Here is a 14,011-nt window from a genome sequence, read left to right as displayed (position 1 = left end):
TGGCTTTACTGTGATTTTCCTGATCTGAATAATTGTCTCAGTGACTCAGAAAGTATTGAAGCCAGAGAGTCAGCATAAAAGCCATTCAACTAGCATTTCCAAAAGGTAGTCAGCCATGGCAGCCCACCGGTGAGCTGGGCTGGATCTGTTTAGACCATTTAGTGTTGTTCCTGTTTATGAATTATATTTGTGATTCCTAGCCTATGGAAATCTATGGCAGGGCAAAAAGTAAAATATACCCTTTTCTTAGCTGTCTGTTTGCAATGAACAGCTGGACAAATAAAATACCCCTTGTCTGACCGCTGCTTAGCATGACCATCAAAAGTCACTATGTCAGGCTCGGCCATTGCACTCCGGCTGTGCTGACCCCTGAGATTTCCCCAAATGCGGGAAACTCGACTGCATAATTTGTGGTAGTGGGGGACTGCGTTTGAGCAAAAAAAGTCACTATGTCATGACTCTACAAATCTAATTTGTGAATTGCTAGACGAGATTTTCCAAATGCTATACCAAGGTTATCTTGGCACTGAAAAAACCTGACAGGAAAAAGTTCAAGAATAATGAAAAGGATTTCTCAGTGCTGGGAGAGAGCACTGAATCCTATTACAGGTTCAGCGTGTTATAGGATCTAAACCCAGACAGTCTTGTGATCAGAATTAACTGCCTCATGGCTCTGGATATCATGAGACTGAACCTTTCCACCTGAGGACAGGACTAAGCTTTAAGCACATGCCATGCAAAGAAAATCGTTGGAATGCCCTCACCCTCATTTCAAAATGCACTTTATGCATTCATAAAACTAAAGATTAAATGGTAAAATAGGCAAAAAAGATGGAATTATCCTTTTTTTTTTAAGTAGTCAACATCTGTGAACCAAAAAGTGTGGCATAAAATGTAGGTAAAGTTTCATGCCACATGAAGTCCAACAAGACATACAGACTGGCATCCAATCAGAAAGTCATAAGGATGGATAGCTGGACAGACTGATATACTGTAGTCTTAATATACATTTAGGACTAGGATTTTCCCAGACTATGTTACCAGGGGTCAGTAGCGCAAGAAATAAAAAAAATCTTTCTAATGAGGTTGCAAACAGCAATACAAACCTGACATAAATTCTAACCAACCCCATTAAAACTGGTAACAATTATTTTGGCTGGAGTTAGATGCTGGAGTCTTACTATGAATGGATTGAAATGTATAAATGTCCTGGTCTGGCTTAATGCCTAATAGATCACCCCATGCATGTATTATAGCATGCACTATGCATACATGTATGCAGATTTCAATTTGGAAACAATAGGTAAAGGTGTTGGCGTTTACAATGTGGGATAATGATCAGACATGTGTATTGTATCGCTTGTGCGATTACCCAAGTAGTAAACAAGTGAAAAGTATTTTACAGGCTCTCCGCACATGCTGTAGACACCTAGTGCCAGGTAAGGCACATGTGAGTGCAACTTTTATTTTCTTACTTTAAACCTTAAAGCGGAGGTCCACCTAAAATTAAAATATTAAAAGCCAGCAGCTACAAATACAGCAGCTGCTGACTTTTAATAAATGGACTTACCTGTCCAGGGTGCCCGCGATGTTGGCAGCAGAAGACGAGCAATTGCTTGCCTCTCGGGTGCTGCCGCCATCCTCGTGAGGGAATCAGAAAGTGAAGCGTTGCGGCTTCACTGCCCGGTTCCCTACTGCGCATGCGCGAGGCACGTCTTTCACTGGTCTCTGTTGTGTTCTGGGAACTGTGTGTTTCCCAGAACACAGCAGGGGGGACGGGAAGTGGTGTAGATACCCGCGGATTTTGCGGCTATCTATGCCCGGAAGTGGGTGCAAATACCTGCATTACACAGTTCTGTATCTGCATCCCCTGAAAGGTGCCAAATGTGACAGCGGAGGGGGGGAGGGTTCCGAAAAGCGGAGGTTCACTTTTTGTGTGGAACTCCACTTTGAATTAAAACATATTCCACTATAAATTCCTTCTTTGTGCCTCTGGTGGAGTTTATCCCTACATCTCCAGTCTTATCCTGAGGGATCATTAGAGTGAAGAGGTGCAAAGACCAGAAACTAATCTGGTTTTCCAAATGTGAATTTTGACCTTTCTCGAAAAAGAGGTCAAAAACCTCTGGTGAGATGCCATCTACCTCATGAGCACTCGTGGTAAAGCTATTTGGAGACATCTATATCTAGAAGCACTTTTATATATTTTAAGTGTTGGGTATTGTCACACTGGACTTTAAGTTTTTGTATTTTTATTAATATCAATATCCTAATTTTTTGACACATGTGTAAAATATTCATCACTTGTTTATTATTTGCATTTTTGCACAAGAGATACGCAATGTATTTTTTGACACACCATGTGTAAAATACTTGTTTACTATTTGCATAATTGCACAAGAGATACGCGTGTATGATTATTATCCCGCAGCGCCAACACCTTTACCTATTGTTGTTTTCAATTTAGAAGTGATTTCATCCACTTTTAAAGGGGCAGCCATAGCCTTTTCATTTATAGTCAGGGCACCATCACCGGTTAATATTTGAGTTTGAGGCTTTTTTCTTGTAGGGTGTGTTTTTTTTCTGTAGCATGAAGTGAACAGGGGCATTTCTTATTGCAAGGGACTTAAGGTACATTGTGCTATTGCATTCCTCCCAGTGAATGATTTTTTTTTTTTGATTACTGATGAAATGCAATAACATAGCTAAAAGATTATCACATCTGATAACAGTTTAATAAAAATACACTGATCTGCAATAAAATATGTAACCCTTGCACTGCTAGCATAGCTCGCATTCTCGGAAGTATTGGGACTAGTATTCCACCAACACCCACACGTATAGGAGTTAGATTACCAGAAGAGTTCCATGGAAATGATTAGCCTCACTCAGCATTTACAGGGTTAACAATTACAACCAGTGACTTTGCCCCTAGTATTAAGTGGTTGTATTCAAGACTTGCTTGACATTGCATTTTGTCAACCTTTGGTCTGTCTATATCTATCTATAAAGTATATTATACCTGGATAGAGTGAGGTCTGAAAGTCTCTTGTATGTAATTAGGTAAATTATAATGTTATCAGGCCCAAAAAGATCATGCCATGTGCATTACCTTTTGACTTTTGACTGCGTGATCATTCATTTAATATGCCTGTTTACTATCATTTGCGATTATTACATTTAGATTCTTTTCTGCAACTCAAAACTGCAAAAAGTCACAGAGAGAAATGTCAATATGCACTCTGCTATGACTGTGAATGCGTGCATGATCGTGATTTAAATCGAAGTTCCACCCAAAATTGTAATTTCCGCTTTAAGGACTCCGCACCCCCTGGCACCCCACATTTGGCATGTCATTTTTTTTTGAAGGGGGGGAGTGTTTACCTTACTTTTAGTGGGACTTCCTGTCCCACTTCCTGCTTACTTTTTTGGGCCGCCTAGGCAATTCCTCCTTAGTCCTAGGCGGCTCCTCCCTGCCAGCGATCTTCTGGGACACAACTCAGGTCCCAGTAGATCGGCTGGCCAATAGGAGAGCGCAACACGACTTGCGCAGTGCGCGCCCGGCCATGAAGCCTTCGCAGCTGGGTGCCCGCAGTTACGACGACGCCGCTGAGGAGAGGAAGGGGAGAGGCACGAGCCTCCGGGCAGCCGCATCGCTGGACCATGGGGCAGGTAAGTGTTGGTTTATTAAAAGTCAGCAGCTATGCTTTTTGTAGCTGCTGACTTTTAACACGGATGGAACTCCGCTTTAAAATAGCTCATATGCTTTAGAACACTGTTTTTCAACTCTAGTCCTCAAGGCTCCACAACAGGTCATGTTTTCAGGATTTCACTCAGATGAAACGGCTGTGGTAATTACTAAAGCCTCATACACACTATTAGATTTTCTGCAGATTTTTGTCTTCAGATTTACCAAAACCATGTAGTGCGAGGCCCTGCCTGATTGCATACAAATTGAAACTCTTAGGCCCCTTTCACACTGGGACGGTTTGCAGGCGCTATTGCACTAAAAATGCAACAGCGGATGCTGTTTCTCCAGTGTGGCTTTCACACTCCGTGGGCTTTCACACTGGAGAGGTGCGCTAGCAGGACCGCTCCAAAAGTCCTGCTAGCAGCATCTTTGGAGCGGTGAGAGGAGCTCCTCCACCGCTCATTCCCATTGAAATCAATGTAAAACCGCTGTTATACCGCAGGCAATGCGCCTCTGCAGAGGTGCATTGCGGGTGGTATTAACCTTTTTTTGCCCGCTAGCAGGGGTTAAAACCGCACTGCTAGCGGCCAAACACTGCCGCAATTCTGACGATATAGCGCCGCTAAAAATAACGGCGCTATACCGCCACCGCACCTCCCCCTCCAGTGTGAAAGGGGCCTAAAGGTTTGACCTCATATTGTATGGTTTTGGTAAATCTGAAGACAAAAATCTGCATAAAATCTAATAGTATGTATGGGTCCTTAGGCTGGGTTCACACTACTACACTACTTTCATCCTACTTTGCTCTGCTACATTGGTCCTACATTTATCCTACATTGGTCCTACATCCATCCTACTTTCATGAACAGGATACTACTTTGGTCTGACTTCAATTATATTCAATGGGCCTGAAGTAGGATCAATGTAGGACCAAAAGTAGTACAGGGAGCATTTTCAAAGTCGGACCGACTTGTGTAGGACGCTACAAGACGCTCTCATAGGGAAACATTGAACACAGAGCAAAGTAGGATGAAAGTAGTGTAGTAGTGTGAACCCAGCCTTAGGCAGTGAAACTGATTAAATCACCTGTGCAAAATAATGGAAAGCCTGAAAACATGACCTGTTTAGGCCCCTTGAGGACTGGAGTTGAGAAACACTGCTTTAGAAAATAAAAAGCAATGTGTTCAGAAGACACAACTGCAGCACATTAATATTCATGAAATGTGTAATGCAATAAATAGGTATACAGATAACACAAGCAGCGTGCAAACATTGAGAAAAACCTTGAACAGTACACAGGTAATAGGAGTAATGCTTCATGGGTAATATTGACTGCAGCTGTCATATTAGGAAATCAATCAATATCATTTCATCTTAATTATAAGATCACTGCAATCTTTTTAGCGTTATACCACAATAGGCAGAATTCTCCAAATACATCCAGCTTCAAACAAAATTGTTAGAGTATCTTTAACTGACCAATTCGAAATCAGATTAGTCTAAAGCAGGGGTCTCAAACTCAAATTACCTGAGGGCCACAAGACAAGTTTTCATATGCCATGGGGGGCCGCATGCAAACTTTCAAACTTCAAAAACAACAGTACTGGTGTCAGCGAACACATTATTAACCCCCAGCACTGGTGTCAGCGAGCGCATTATTACCACCAGCACTGGTGTAAGTCAGGGTTTGACAAATTTGCTTGGAATCTAGGAGCCAGCTAAAATAGTTAGGAGCCAGAAAACGCACCCCGTCCCGACGAGCTTGCTCGCAGAAGCGAACACATACGTGAGCAGCGCCCGCATATGTAAACGGTGTTCAAACCACACATGTGAGGTATCGCCGCGATTGGTAGAGTGAGAGCAATAATTCTAGCTCCTCTGTAACTTAAAACATGCAACCTGTAGATTTTTTTAAACGTCGCCTATGAAGATTTTAAAAGGGTAAAAAAGTTTGTCGGCATTCCACAAGCGGACACAATTTTGAAGCGTGACATGTTGGGTATGAATTTACTCGGCGTAACATTATCTTTCATAATATTAAAAAAAATGGGGATAACTTTACTGTTGTCTTATTTTTTAATTAAAAAAAGAGTAATTTTTTCCCAAAAAAGTGCGCTTGTAAGACCGCTGCGCAAATACGGCGTAGCAGAAAGTATTGCAACGATCGCTATTTTATTCTCTAGGGTGTTAGGATAAAAAATATATATAATGTTTAGGGGTTTTCTTTAGAGGGAAGAATATGGCAGTGAAAATAGTGTAAAATGACATTAGAATTGCTGTTTAACTTGTAATGCTTAACTTGTAATACCAACGGCCACCACCAGATGGCGCCAGCTCACATCTGGTGGTAATAACTTGTAATACCAACGGCTCACCACCAGATGGCTCCAGCTCAAAAAAAAAAAAAAAAAAAAAAATTTTTTTTTTTTTTTTTGCTCCCCTCACTTCCACCCTGCCTGAGGGCCATTTATAACTGGTCCGCGGGCCGCAAATGGCCCGCGGGCCGGTACTTTGAGACCACTGGTCTAAAGCCTAGTGCACGCGATTTTTTTTTTAGATGCTAATCTCCATATTGAAAACAAATGGATTACTAAAGTACGAAAATTCTCGTATGACAGAATAAAAATTTGGAAGTGATGTAATGGGGGTTATTTAAGAAAGCCAAATCCACTTTGCACTACAAGTGCAAACTACAAGTGCAAAGTGCACTTGGAAATGCAGTCGCTGTAAATCTGAGGGGTAGATCTGAAAGGAGGGGAAGCTCTGCTGATTTTATTATGCTGTTATTTACTTGCATGTCCCCCTCTGATCTACAGTGACTGCACTTACAAGTGCACTTTGCACTTGTAGTGCAAAGTGGATTTGCCTTTTTTTTTTTTTTTAAAACAGTGTGTTGTAGTGTATTTATATTGTATTTTCGGATGAAAACTGTACTGATTAAATGAAAATTGTACGATTAGGTGTCGTACGAGAAAATTTTTGCGTTTGTCTCTTCTGAAAATTTCAGACGACAGCTATGTACTAACGCTTAGATTATCGTAAGATCGCTTTGAAAGCGGTATTTTTTGTACGATATTCTGATCATGCGTACGAGGCCTAATGTGCAGTTTTCCCTGTGCATAGTCATACGGCTGCAGGACTACGAGTTATGCAGTATACCCAATATCATATGCTGACAAATCTCACCTCTAATAACCCTTTACCAATGAATCACGATACTAGAGCTGGCAATATACTGAGCAGTGTGCACATGTTCAAGAACAGCGAATCCCTGAGGCTTTCAAATTCTAAAATCAGTATGCATACATAACCAGGCACGACTACAGAGTGCTGCATGGGGATAGATACTAACATCAGAAAATACAAAGGCAAGACCTAACCAAAGCGTTCTGTCACCCACAACTCTGCCTACGTCTACCATCGTCAGTGGTCTCTATAAATAGAACTTTACACGTCACCCTCTCATCTATTATTCAGAGAAGAAAAAACAAGGAGAATAGGGCTATAAGGATGTTGCAATCTAAGGGGATAAGGACAAGTGGAGGATTGGGGGAAGGGAGTCGGAGAATGAAAACACAGGAGTGCAATAGGCAGGCATTGTGAGGTTTATAGGAGAGCAAACATCAAGTGACTAATGCGCTAAGTGACAATACTCCAACAGTACCTTCCCTCTATTTACATTGATCTTTAAGAGACCATTTATATATATACCTCTGCATTTAAAACACATTTGTTTTTAGAATGTTTTTGAAGCTCATTTTATAATGTTTTTACATGTTTATTGTGCCTTTTACTATATCTGTTTATACATATCCCAACATTCATTTCTATGGAAGGTATGCTTCCTGGAACCGAGCTGGAAGCAGTAGTCACACCAAGCAGAAACTACAGCAGTAACAATTTAACAAATATTTTTATAATATATATTAAATGTTGCAAATCCATATTCAGTGTTCTCCATCTGGTGGAGCTATATACTCCTATTTACATGTTAGCTATGTATCTTTCTCAGCTTTGGACAAAGAAGACCGTTTATTTTTACACAATTGTGTTAATTTAATGATAAATCAGAAAGTTTTTAATTTTGTAAAGGGAATAAGGTGAAGGTAAGTATTGCATTTACTTCGCAAACCATACCTAATAATGTGCAAAGGAAAAAAAACGTTTTTTTTGCCTACATGTGATTGTATAATTGAAGTTTTAGTAAATCTCCATGGGGGAAGATTTACTAAAACTGGTGCAGCTGTGCATAGTAACCAATCAGGTTCAATTAAAGTGGAGCGCCACCCAAAAAGGGAAGCTTGACTTGTTCGCACCCTTACAACCCCCCCCCCCCATCCACTGACATATTTGGCACTTTTTTGGGAGGGAGGGGGTAGTGGGTACATTTTTTTGATAGGTATCCGCTGCCACTTCTGGGTAAGATCGCTAATCGCAATCTATGACATTTCTGGCCCCTCCTTTTCCCCCCTGCTGCCTTCTGGGATACACACACAGGTCCCAGAAGATGGCGGGACCATTCAGAAAGCGCATTGCGACTCGCACATTCACAATAGAAAATCGTCTGTGATGCCTGAAGGCTTCACTACTGGTTTCCCTTACATTGCCAGCGCCTACACCCGAAGCTGATTGACAAATCGGCTCAGGGTGCCGACATCACGGGATCCCTGGACAGATAAGTATCCTTAGTATTTGTAGCTGCTGACTTTAATTTTTTTTTTTTTTTACAGACTGGAGCTCCTCTTTGACCATAAGGCCCCTTGCACAGGGGGTGGACTGCGGCTGATTGCTCAGCAGGGGAATTGTTCGCTGATCCCCGCAGAGTGGTTGGATGACAGGTCCGCGTCTGCTCTGCTTATGCAGAGCGGACATGGACACAGCCCGCTCTCCTCTTTGGGCAGCTGGATGTAAACTGACTATCTGTCCATTTACACTGGACTACAATCTAATCTGATCCGCTGGACAGAAGGGGAACGGATCTCAATCTGTCTCATTTTGGTGGATCGGATTGGATGTAGGCAGGTGTAAATATACACATGTCCATTTATACCTGCTGCTCCATGGAGGAGAATGGAGGTTCTGATCAGGTCCAACTGAAAAATGGACAGGCGGAGCCCAATTGAACATCCGTGTGAAAGGGGCCTAAAACCAAGAAGTTTATTGGTTACTATGCATAGTTGCACCAGATTCTGTATGCACTAGTTTTAGTAAATCCTCCCCATAGATGTGACCACCATCACCCAAGACTGAGGTATCTTCAAAGAAGCCTGTGCTAAGAGAGATATCTGCCACTGCCATTTTCCTTATAAAAATACTACTTGTCTGGTTAATTCAATTTAAAACCACTAGCCCTAAAAAAGCATGCAGATCAGTAACACTCTGAAGTCAGAGAGAGCCAGGAAAGTCACATTTTCAGATCCCTTATTTCCCCCTGTCCAGGTTTTCCTTAGGAATTTTCATCCATAAACGTACTTATCTATCTGATTTATGGATATATGCATACTCATTCACACCTTGTTTTACTGCGTGTGAGTTCAATCATATCATATAATGAACTCTGCACACCACATCCCTACATTACATGCTGTTCACGTGGCAGGCTTGCTTATTCCCTGCTCAGCCATTCATAAAAGCAGAGTCAGCAATACAGTGAGAACGTTTTGGTCATGCGACTTCCTTCCCCTGTCTTACCACCTTCTGCATCCACTGATAAGGAGTCCAGGAGAGTATGGTAGGGTGGGTGCTTGTCATAGAGAATCCCTAGAAATAGGCGTCTTCGTCTTTCTAATAACACTTTAGGCCCAATGCGCAAAAGTGGTGAAGAGGTTTAATTCTCAAAGTGTTAAAACCGAAGCCCATCATGGCCAATCAGAATTTAATGTGCCAACATCAAACCACTACAGGCTGGAATGTGATCAGTGGCTATTGATTACTCTAAATTGAACAGGGCCAAAAGTTTGACAATTGGAGCCTTCTTTAAAGAATAGATGAGATTTGAAAGCTAGCATGATGCAGTAGAGTAGACAACAAGGACATTTTCTATCAGCATATCTTAAACATGTGACAATAACACGTTATTGAGATATACAGCAGTTTACACTGGAGACCAGTGATGGCAATCAATATATAAGGTATTGGACTAAAAAGGGGTCTCCAAACCATGGCCCTCCAGTTGTTCAGGAACTACAATTCCCATCATGCCTGGTCATGTCTGTGAATTCCAGAGTTTTACAATGCCTCGTGGGACGTGTAGTTCCGCAACAGCTGGAGGGCCATAGTTTGGAGATCCCTGGACTAAACAAATGACTTTCCCACTGGGAAACTGCTAACAAGAAGAGCTTCCTGTCCCTTTATCATTAATATGTGGAAGAACACAAGACTTCCACCTTTGTAAGCTAGAGGAAGGGCCCATAAAGATGGGTTTTGTTTTTCTGCGTTTGATGTGCATTTGAAGTACCTATTCGGCGGTAAAAAGTCAGCTGGGAAAACCAAGGGGAAAACCGAGAAGCTTTTTCCTCCTCTACACACGGCCGGTTTTCCTGGCAGGAAAACTGCCATGAGAGCTTTGGTCAGGAAACCCGGCCATGTGTATGCTTTCCCCATAGAAAAACTGCCGGGATAAAAACCGCCGGGAATCCCGGCAGGAAAAAATAAAACGTTCTCATTTTTCCCGCCGGGATTCCCGGTAGTTTGGGAAAACTACCATGGAGCATACAGACGAACAGTTTTCCTGGCCAAAAGCTGTCATGGCAGTTTTCCAGACGGGGAAACAATCGTGCATATAAGGCATATGAAGAAAAGCAAACTGCAAACAAACTTTTTTTCCTGTATACTGTGTATGTATAAGTGTGACGCAGTGTACTAGTAAGGTCTATGCCATTTCTGTGCGACAAACAATGCACCTTGTGTTTAGATCTCTATTGTACAGCAGACTATGGTCCATCCCGTAGCTGATTTTTAGTAATTTGAATCTTGAAGCCCTCCCATTTCTGAGTACACTACAAAGAAAAGTGCTCTGACCCAGTTGGGATAAGAGATACAGTTTACAGTTTGATATCTGCTACACCCACAGTGTCACGCATTTAATTCACATAGATGAGTCCATTACTTTATCACAGGATCATTTTCTCCTAAAATGTTTAGTTTATATTTTCGCTATAAACATTATTCTGCTGTGTGTCTCTTCCCTACAATCAGCTCTCAGAGCTGTCTAAACTGGCCCTGATATGTGTGAGCATGTATGCATGTGAGAGAGTGATTTTAGATTGTAAGCACCAGGAGGGCAGGGGCTGAAGCAAATGTACAGTAAGTAAATTGTTGGCGCTATATAATACCCTGTAATAAATAAGACACTACCTGCCTGGAGTTTGTATGTTCTCCCTGTGCCTGCGTGAGGTTCTTCCGGGTACTCTGGTTTCCTCCCGCACTCCAAAGACATGCTGGTAGGTTAAAGCGGAGGTCCACCCACCGCTGCAAAAATACTGCAGCTGCTGGCTTTTAATAATCGGACACTTACCTGTCCTGGAGTCCAGCGATGTCTGCACTACAGCTGATGTTTCCATAAGCTGTCAGGTGCATGTCACCTCCATTGCGAGTAATGGAACCCAGCAGTGAAGCCTTAAAGCTTCACGCCGGGAACCCTACTGCGCATGCACGAGGCTCCGCTCCTCTCTCCTACTGTCCCGGCGGCCAGGGAAGGAGGAGGGAGCTCGGGCGGTGACATCAATACCCGCAGCTGAAGCCCTGTACATGCTCGGTTTTCACGGCGATAAAACCGAGGGAAAAGTTGAGAACCCAGCAGAAAAACTGCCATGGAGCATTCCCGGCCAAAGCTCCATGGCAGTTTTTGTGATGGGTTCTCAACTTTTCCCTCGGTTTTCACGGCGGGCACTGCCTCGCGGTGTTTCCCATAGAGCAGGGATATGCAATTAGCGGACCTCCAGCTGTTGCAGAACTACAAGTCCCATGAGGCATAGCAAGACTCTGACAGCCACAAGCATGACACCCAGAGACAGAGGCATGATGGGACTTGTAGTTTTGCAACAGCTGGAGGTCCACTAATTGCATATCCCTGCCATAGAGTATTACTAAATCTGGCGGCAAAAAAGCCGCCGGGAATCCCGACAGGAAAATAGAGAGCAGGTTCTCTATTTTCCCGTCGGGATTCCTGGCTGTTTACCTGATGGGAAAACTGCTAGGAAGCATCCACATTTTCCTGGCCAAAAGCTCTCCTGGCAGTTTTCCTGGCAGGAAAACCAGTCATGTATACAGGGCTTTAGGCTCCCGGAAGTGGGAACAGGATACCTGTAAAAGACAGGTCAGGTATCCTGCCCCCCCTCCCGAGTACAATGAACAGAAGTTCCACTTTTGAATGGAACTCCGCTTTAATTGACTCCTGTCTAGTATGCGTTTGTATGACTGTGAGTTAGGGACCTTCGATTGTAAGCTCCTTGGGGGCTTTATAAGTACCTGTAATAATCAAATAAATACAGGGCTTTGATTGTCCATGTTGAAAGACAGGATTCCTTGGAAATGGGGGCAATGTTAATAGGACCTAAAGGGTAACCACTTCTTAAAGTGAATTTGTGCTTTGCCCATGTAGGGCAACATAACAGTTTTACTTTAATGACTGCTTTACCTATAGCATTTCCTATGCTTTTCCTCTTTGACTTGGAGCATACACAGGGCTGAGAACTCTCTGCATACCTCATTATAACAGCACTGGGTGCCTAAACAGCCAATCACTGCATTGTCACGAAAGGTTGGGTTGTGTGTCACATGCTCCCCATAAAGTGAGGTACTTTATGTATTTTATGTAAGTATAAGCTTTTTTAGAGCAAGAAATAAACTGAACTTGTTGCTTTGCCCTTTTTTTTGCATGGGCAAAGAAAAGGTTGGTGCCATGCGTTTATTTTAACGTACATTTACAATAAATTGCACTGATATCTGACAGATTTAATTTGTTAGAGATGGAGGAAATTAGGACCTGTCAGAAGTTTGAGTAGAATCTCAAATCTCTGAGTTCATAAACCTATTATTTCTTTTACAACACTGGACAACAATAGAGTGAGGGTCCATCCTGAAGATTACCTCAGTACATCCATTACTGACAAAGCTGGTGGTGGTAGGAAACATGGGCCTGTCTACTTATATTGAAAAACATATGGCACGGTGCCTAAACAATGGTATGTATATAAAATGTCTATTTACGTTCCTAACTTTCCTATTAAAAATACGTATATATATGTGGTAATCAGGACGCAACTTTTAAATAAAGTCTCTTGACCTAGAAGAGTGCTCAGTAGCAGCTCAGATGGAAATAGGATATGACAACTCACCCACAATAATGCCACATGCGCTCACTAGCCCAATCTCCTTCTTTAGGGCCACTCCTCCTCCGGAGCTTGATCCAGAGCCAGTATCCTGTCCATGCTCCCCTGGGAGCTTCTCAGCACTGGTTCGTAACCGGGCACCTTCCGCCATCTTTCTTGCCAAAGTGACTACCGAATACCAAAAGGCAAGAGATCTTTAACCACCAGACCTGAGTGCGAGAGAGAGTAAAAATGGTCAGCATTTAAAAAAATAAATAATAATGAGACTTTTTTTTTTACTTTTTTACCCCCAAGGAACGCTTGAAATAATGTTCAGGTGTAGGAGAACCTTTGCCAAAACAAATTCACCAAGGGACAGTAGAAAAAATGTCCCTTACATTGGTTGTCAGTGAGAAGAGTGCCCCCTTACATTGATGGTCAGCAAGACGAGTGCCCCCATTACATTGGTGGTCAATGGTCAGAATGTCACTTTTACAGATAGTGTCATGCTGTTGGCTGCATGTGGTGTTGGCCCTACAACTTTGCAAGCACCAATAAATTGGGGGTCAATCCGCCAGAACTCTAGGATCTCTGGAGGAGCCATGGAGCCCTGGTTGAGAATAGTTGGTCAAAACAGCACTTATTTTGAGCTTTTGACTGGTTGAATCATGTAATCAATACCAACATCAGGTCCCATGTGAGGAATAAATAGGATGCAATACGTGCTAAAAAATTAAGTGAAATAAGTGAAAGGAGACAAAACAAACACACCAAATAAAATGTGTTTGCAAATGTATTTTTGTTTCTCAATGTACTGTATATATATATATATATATATATATATATATATATATATATATATATATATATATATATATATATATATATATAAAAAATAACACCTTTGTAGGGAAATAAAGTGTATTTTTAGTAAGGCTGCTTTCACACTGATCCGTTTTTCTTCTGCTTTTGCATTAAAAAGGCAGAGGAAAAATGCATGGCACTGAAA

General features: G+C 42.1%; 1 protein-coding gene and 1 pseudogene across 1 annotated transcript in view; one reads left to right on the top strand and one right to left on the bottom strand.

Moving 5' to 3' along the window:
- The window catches only part of SLC7A8 (solute carrier family 7 member 8), a 77,534-nt gene that overhangs the window by 58,657 nt on the left and 4,866 nt on the right, over positions 1 to 14,011 (bottom strand). Inside the window, exon 2 of the mRNA XM_040354533.1 lies at positions 13,030 to 13,232. Within this exon, the coding sequence (XP_040210467.1) occupies positions 13,030 to 13,174 (145 nt within the window). The 5' untranslated portion in view covers positions 13,175 to 13,232. The remainder of the gene's footprint in view (positions 1 to 13,029; positions 13,233 to 14,011) is intronic.
- Positions 288 to 440, top strand: LOC120925725 (annotated as a pseudogene).

The sequence above is a fragment of the Rana temporaria genome, chromosome 1 (assembly GCF_905171775.1).
Source record: "Rana temporaria chromosome 1, aRanTem1.1, whole genome shotgun sequence".
NCBI classification, from domain to species: domain Eukaryota; kingdom Metazoa; phylum Chordata; class Amphibia; order Anura; family Ranidae; genus Rana; species Rana temporaria.
This window is presented reverse-complemented; position numbering and strand designations above follow the sequence as displayed.